At 30.5% G+C, this 7,820-nt stretch overlaps 1 protein-coding gene across 1 annotated transcript; it reads right to left on the bottom strand.

Annotated features, from left to right (window-relative positions):
- Window positions 1-2,389: 2,389 nt before the first annotated feature.
- On the bottom strand, window positions 2,390-4,034 carry LOC149560827 (germin-like protein subfamily 2 member 1). The gene is made up of 2 exons (XM_089824842.1): window positions 3,847-4,034; window positions 2,390-3,207 (listed from the first exon to the last, which is right to left on the bottom strand). The coding sequence occupies exons 1-2, from the start codon at window positions 3,968-3,970 to the stop codon at window positions 2,663-2,665; spliced, it is 669 nt and encodes a 222-aa protein (XP_089680968.1). The 5' UTR covers window positions 3,971-4,034; the 3' UTR covers window positions 2,390-2,662.
- Window positions 4,035-7,820: the final 3,786 nt, after the last annotated feature.

The following is a 7,820-nucleotide window of genomic DNA, read 5'->3' as shown; positions in this document are numbered from 1 at the left end:
TTATCAAATATGAAAAAAAAATCATTTCAAAAAAAATTCCATCAAAAAATTTATTATGAAAAAATAATATGAGAAATACAAAAAAAATAATGTGAAAAATAGCGACTGACAAATATTCTATTGACTAAATAAACTATAGAAACTGAAAAAATAATATTTAAAGAAAAAAATAAATCAATATAATAAAAATTAATTTAAAGTAATTTAAAAATTAAAACCTAAATCAATTTAAAAAATTAAAAGTTAATAAATATAGATCACAACATAATCTAATGTGGAGATCACAAGTAATTATTTTTTAAATAAATAAGAAAAGAAAAATAATAGTTAAAAGTGGATATTTAAAATATAATCTTATGTGAACAAATTAGATTATTAATAATTTTTAATTTAAATAATATAATATTTACTAAAATCTTTTAAATAGATTAATAAATATTATTTATTTCAATTAAATTTATCAAATATGAAAAAAAAAATCATTTAAAAAAAACCATCAAAAAATCTATTATGAAAAATTAATAAGAGAAATACAAAAAAATAATATGTCTAACAAATATTCTATTGACTAAATAAATTATAGAAACTTAAAAATAATATTTAAAGAATTTTTTTTTTTAAAGCAAAGTAGATGAAGCTTTTATATATGTGTGTGTGTGTGTGTGAAATCTAACCAACTAGCAAATTTTCAATCAAAAGTTTAATTCTAGAAACAAAGTTCTCACAAATAGTCTATCAGCTAAAAAATCATAAGACGAATCCTCATTAAATACTTGTATAAATACTTGTAGAAGCTCCCTCCATAGGAACCAACCTTACCCATGTCCCTATACGAATGCTTAAATACAATTTTTGTTTAAATTTAAGCTACTAGAGTGTTCTCATGCCAATTTTAAACGGGATAGGCTAAAGACAAAACAAAGTCAAACTTCTTATTTTTCAATTTTTTTTTGTTTTCTGAAAAAATGAGTATAGTTGTGTGGATGTTTTGGAATATATCCTTTCTTTTTTAGAGCACCCATCGTTTAAAATATAAAATTAAGTTGTGAAAAAATCAGTAAGCAACCGCGAAAAACGGCATCCACATCATTCTATTTTAGATTACTGTAGCAAAATTCAACAATAATGGAGCCATTAGCTTCACAGTCAAAATAAGCTAACCAAAAATAGCGCACAGGGACATGCCCTTAATAGCTTGAAGCATAATAAGCACAGCCAGGGAATGGGTTGGGTTTCAGTGGTTACGGCGTCCTCCTTTGCGAGCTGTGGACTTATCGTCAGATGCAAAGGAAGACGTCATCAATCCCCTGGGCCCTTGTTTCTTTTAATTGCTGCTAGCTGAGATAAATACGATCGAGGTTCACTATGTGCAGCACTCGTAGGTTACATGTTCTGTTTTTGCGCAGAAGTTAGATATTCGATTGTCTGCAAAACCCAGATCTCAGGTTTATGGTGATAACTTCCTATTAAATTTCAGCAAACCACTACAAAATAGCTAGGGTTTTAAATATAATGATTGTTTATTTGTATGTGAATTTGTGAAATGCACTAGGAAAGACATGTAATGGGCAGGTGGAAACCACTACAAAATAGGTAGGGGTTTAAACAAAATGATTGTTTACTTATTTGTGAAATGCACTTAAAAGGACATGTATTGGGCAGGTGGGGCAGGTGGAGATGCAAAACACAAACTAAACCAAAATTTACAGTGCTTCCTCTGGTCACCTGTTAACAAAACCAGTAGTACTCCTACAATCAACAGTTTTTTTCTATATTTTCTTGCACTGCTAAAATATATATGTTTCCTGCTTAAATAAAATCTCTGCCCTACAACATTGTTGAAGATATAAACAATCACAGTACAGCAAGCGTCGTATATGGCAATTAAGTATTCATTCAAGATCTTAAAAAGAAATCAAGCATCACAAACCCTATTCCATAAAATGAAAACTCTGTTTCTGATTGATTGGCAAGGAAGGGATTAATAGACTGAGCGAATGCAAAAGTAAACTGCAGGGCTGCATGAAATAATAATAATGACAAATTATTAAGCATGAAATGTGGAATACATAGCAAAACACAATCTGGGAAATTTTTAGATCAAAAATTAAGGACTCAATAAGCATTACACTCATCCAAGTAGTGGATAGGAGAAAGCTTTTGATAAATTAATCAACATATACATAGCCAAAATCAGGCATTCATCAAAGGATATAAGCCCTCTTCAAATCGTGGAAGAATTGAATGTAACAAAGATTTCTAAAAATTAATGCAATAGTTCAGATTAAACTTTGTACTGCTTTAATTCTTAAGTTGAACTTAATTGGTTTATTGGGTAAGTGGACCTAACTAGCAAACCCCAGATACCCAAAATTAATCAACGCATTGATTCCCATAATCACAAGCCCTCTTTCTATAATGGTTTCATTAAGTTATAGTAATATTTTGTTACATTTATGCAACAATTCTAAATAAACTGCTCTAATTCTCAAGTTTAACTACACTGGGTTATTGGGGCTAACAAACAAACCCCAAATACAACAATCAATAATTTACTCCGAAACAATCCGAGAAACCCTATATTACATCTCTCTCTTTCAGATTTATTCAATGAATTGAAAATAAATAATGTAGACATCCAATGCTAATTCAATTCAACCATTTACGATGGGGTGAATTTGGAACTGATTTCTTTCACTTGCTCCTTGCTGATCTGAAAAGCTTTAGCCAAAACCTCCTCTGAAATTGCAGGAGTAGACCCAAAAAGTGATAAAGGAAGGATTTGAGCTCCAGGCAACTGGCTGTTAAAAGCAGTGATTGCAACAGCATTGGAAGATCCTATATTCTGCTGAAAATGCACCAAACCCCTTGGTATGACAAACACATCTCCCTTCCTCATTTTCTGAGAGTATAGAACATTATCAGTGCTGACAAAGGCAGCAAGAATGGTGCCCTTCACTAAGTAAACAATCTCCGTTGCACGAGGGTGAGTATGAGGTGGGTTTATGCCACCAGGGGCTAAGTCTACTCTGTTCATTGATATGCCTAATGTGTTTAGCCCTGGAAAGCTCTGCACGTTTCCTGATGTGACCTTGCCGCTAAATGTGTTATTGGTTAACCCTGGTTTGCGCAGCCCTTTGAACAGGAAATCCGAGGGTTTAACCTTCTTGGAATCCTTGCACACATATCCATTCACCTCAACTTCCCCTGCAATGCATCAAGTTCTAAATGAGTCAACAGAGAAGCTTGGGTGAGTTAAGATTTATCAAAAGAAACATCAAATCTAGTAACACTACCCCTGCAATACACACAATTGTAAATGAATCAACTGAGAAGCTTGACAAGTTAAGATTCTCTGAAATAAAAACATGAAATCTAGTAATCTAGAATTGTGTATATATTAAATCAGCACATCCATATTAGAAGGACTCGTTTCAGACTCCTTAAATAAGGCTGAGTAGATAATTTATGGTATTCAAAAAAAAATTCAATTTTAGGCAAATAGATGTGAAGGTTATGGAAGTTTTCATTCTTCTCATTTCAATTTTTTCTTTCTGAGATGAAATTGGGTCTAATTATTTTTATAATAGAAAGTTTTATATCATTGACAAGGAACAAGTGTCTATTGTAATATCTCTTCAGCTGAGAACCAATAAAAGATAGATATTCATTCTCCCAAAGTCATCTGAGAGTTGGAAGGGTCTAACCTTTTTAAAAAAGATTCAAACAATATATATATATATATAGAACTTAAAACCAGTTTTTCCTACATAAAGTTCTGATAAATGGGAAAAACAGAGATGCCCTGCATACATGTAATTAAATTATGAGGGCACAAAGGTATACCTTTAGATGCATCAGCAACACAGAAGTCTTGAAGAAAGTCTGGATCTGCTGCACTAACCAAAGCACTTAACAGAGAGAGCCACAAGAGGCAATACATGACGCCTTTCTCCGTCTTTGAATTCATCCTTCTCACAAAGAAATGAATGCTATGCTGAGTATGAAATCCCAGAGAAGATAACAAGAGCTATGAAATAATCTCCAAGGATTCATTGCCTTTGTATACAAGTTACGATGACCAAACTCAGTCAAAGCCACGAAATTTCATGAAAAAAAACCAATGATTGATTCTCTGAATATGGTTTTAGTGTGAAAGAAAGACCAAGTCAGAAAGAGTACAAAGTCATTTAAGGTCGGTCGTCTGTCTGTATATAAAGTCTCGAGAGTAGGTGTAACAGGCTAACGTCTAGAATGAATGAAAGACAATTAAATTTTCTGCTGATTTATTTTGACGCCAGTTATCTTCGTGACGTTGCACTCACGTAGTCAGCAATTTCCTGACTTAGTTTTTTATTACTTTCTAAGCAGTGATTATTTACAAAATTTTGATTGGAGTGATCGTCTATGATGTCAGCATAGAATTATCAAATCTTGGAAACCAAAAGTTTAAGATCACAAATCCTCGTATCTTGAAAAATAAAAGTCTTTAAATAAAATAGAATTTCTCTTTCTATCTTGCATTTTATTATTCACATTTTCTGGATGATGAGGGCTTCTGTGTTTTTCATTGTGATTACATGATATTCACAGAGTAATCCATGCGATACTTGGTTGTTGTTTCTTATTATTATTTTATATTATCATATAGAGTTGTTTATTTTATATTATAATATAGAGTTGTTTCTAAGATCTCTGAAACCATCATTATTTTTTGTTATATTGTAAGGAGTTGACTCTTAAGGCTCTCTAGATGAAAGTGAAACACTATATTTTAAATTTGTTTAATTATATATTAAAATTGAACATTCTAATGTTAGTGTGTTTGATAAGAGATATTTTTAGTAGTAAATTAAATTATGATATTTTTTACCTATAATTTTCATACTAATGTTATTTTCAACATATTTATATTTTATAAATTAAACCAAGAAGACTATCTTTTACAATTAAATAACTAAATATCATTGTAAATTTAAAATTAAAAGAGAGAAATTGTTCACTAGAGGGAAAAATAAAGACAAAATATAAAGGAAGACTAGACTTCTAGGCATCTTATTTACTATAGGAAGCTCTTGTGTGACCATCATGGCTACCATATGGTACTCATGCCAATCAAGAAAGTCTACTATAATCCAAAAAATTATAGAGTGGCCTCTCATTGATTAGATTTGTGAGTTATGACTATTAGGGACTCATATGCACCTATGTGTCAAAGGTGGGGGCACTAACTATTTCTTGTATGAAAATCACATTCAAGGGATATATATAGAGGTAGAGAGAGGGAGAGATATTAAGTGATAAAATAGTAGAGACAAGGGAGAGATTGAAGAAAAAATATGGAGGGGAAGGATAAAAAAACAGAGATAAAGCAATAGATTGAAGAAAAAATATAGAGGGAGAGAGAGTGAGAGAATCAAGATGTTGGAAAGAGAGATACCTCTTGACATACATCTTTCTACCACTTTCTCCTCCTTTATCTCGTTTGCATCCTTCACTTTCTCCTTCTTTACTTCTCTTCTCTCCTTTACCTATTTATGTTTATCATGTAATATTTCAAATATAATATAATTATAATATAATAATTATTAAATAACATTCAATGAAATTTGAAACAATAATAACATTGATTGAAAGAAAAATCCAATATGAAAAATGTTGATTTATTATAAATTGAAACATTACCAAGGTTACTATTATTGTTGATTGGTTAAGTTATTATTTTCTTTAAAATATATTTTTTTATTTGTGACTTTTTATTTTTGTGATTTAGATTTACATTATTATTTTTAAATTATTTATATCGATTTATATATTTATAATCAAAAAATAGAAATATTTCAATTTATTAAAAAAATGTAATATTAAATTGAAATAATTGTTTGACTTTTATCTTAATTCATCTCATATTTTTTTAATTTCTAGTACATATTTGAAATATTCTTACTATATAAGTAAAGAACTAATCATTCAATTTTATAGAAATAACTTTTTGATTTATATAATTTTGTGTGTACATGGGTGATCCCACAATAATGGGTTCCGCTTTTTGACCAATTTTGACACTGAAATCAATATTTTTGCAACAAACGTCACGTTCAAGTGACTATATCTCCAAAACTATAAATAATTTCAAGATGACATAAACTAGTGATTTTGAGTGCTTTGTTCCTATTTTGTAACCATATTTTTTAATCTTAAAAAAAAAAAAAAATTATTTCAATTTTTTTTATCTCCTCCAAAAAGTGGTACATAATAAAATTCAATATTTTAAAAAGTGACAATCGGTTTGACACACATAACTTTTTTTCTAGAAATGATAATGAAGTAATTCTTTCGGCGTTGGATTTGTAACATCAATATCCAGTGTCTGCATTTGGTTTGATTTATTTTTGTTGAATATTGTATAGTTTATGAAGTTTTGAAGTGACATGAACCGTAATTCAAACATACGTTCTGTTTGACACAGATAATTTGAAGTCAATTTATCATAAACTTTTTCTTTTTTTTGAATAGAAAGGTATCTCAATAAGCCAGTGCCTCCATATTTTTCAAATTTTTTTTTACCTAATTTACTAATTTTTCCGAGGTGTCAAAGTCGGTTGATGTTCAATTGGTAATGAACCTATAATGAGTTAAACTCATATTTGAAAGTCTTAATGATTAAATTATGTAATAAAATTATAATCATTGGAAAGCTTGCTCCGAGCAGCACATTTTGACATTTTTTATTTTATAGTAGGAGATCATTCTCCTGTAATTATGGCAGTCAAAAGAGCAAAAAAAAGAAAAAAGAAAAAAAGGTTAAAATTTTTGTGATTTTGCATGTTCGTGCGAACATGGCGTTCGCGCGAACACATTTACCATGTTCGTGTGAACATATGCTCGCGCGAACATGCAAATCATGTTTGCACGAACATATATATCACATATGTTCGCACGAACATACGAAATATGTTCGCACGAACATAATTAAAAAAAAGTTCGCACGAACATATGGTAAACTCAATTTCTCATTTGCAATTTTTTTCATTTTTGTTCGTCCCACTAAAGTGGAACCCATTATTGTGGGTTCACCCACACACACACACACATATACATGAGACATTAGAGGAGGGAGAGAGGGAGTATGTAACATGTTTCTTTTTTCTATTTACTTGTTATTTGATTAATATAAACTTATAATATTGAATTGTAATTTTATTTTTTTGTCTAAATTAAGATTTGTCGATAACAAGTAAATATATATAGAAGGTATAATGTGAGAGAGATATAATGATAAAGATAGAGGTAAAATGTGATATATTGAGAGAGGCAGAAAGGGGGGATGTAAAGGGATAGAGAGGGATGGAGAGATAGAAATATAGATAGAGAGAGGGAGAGAAAAGCATGGGAAAAAAAATATAAAAATGCAAGGATTCAACAGTACATGATGGGAGAGATAGAGCAAGATGGGTGGATATTGAGTACAAGATGTGTATAGATATGGAGGGGTGAGGGGAGGAAATAGAGATATAGATGAATCTAGAGTGAAAGAATAGGGGAAAGATAGAAAGAGATCTAGGGATATAAAAAGGGGGAAGAGATATCGATGAAGATATAGAAAGAGATATAAATTGCAAGATAGATTGACTAAGAGATAAGAAGATATATGATGGTACCATGGAGGAGATTAAGTGTTTATTTGTAAGGATGATGAGGTCCCATGAAGAAGAACATTGATTGGTACAGGATCATTTGGAATAATCTTTAGGCAAATGGGAACTCCTAAGGCTTAGGAAATATATTTGAGAGAAAAGAAGGCGGGGCTCGAATTTGCT

This window comes from Cupressus sempervirens, chromosome 4 (assembly GCF_028749045.1).
Source record: "Cupressus sempervirens isolate cs-2001-9-10 chromosome 4, ASM2874904v1, whole genome shotgun sequence".
NCBI classification, from domain to species: Eukaryota; Viridiplantae; Streptophyta; class Pinopsida; order Cupressales; family Cupressaceae; genus Cupressus; species Cupressus sempervirens.
Note: the sequence above shows the minus strand (reverse complement) of the source record. Positions and strands in the feature narration are given on the sequence as shown.

Bases quoted from the DNA above. Each gene is read 5' to 3' on its own strand.
- LOC149560827 (XM_089824842.1), bottom strand. From the start codon at position 3,970: ATGAATTCAAAGACGGAGAAAGGCGTCATGTATTGCCTCTTGTGGCTC. The intron at 3,208-3,846 runs GTATACCTTTGT...GATGCATTGCAG, and splicing joins TGTTGCTGATGCATCTAAAG to GGGAAGTTGAGGTGAATGGA.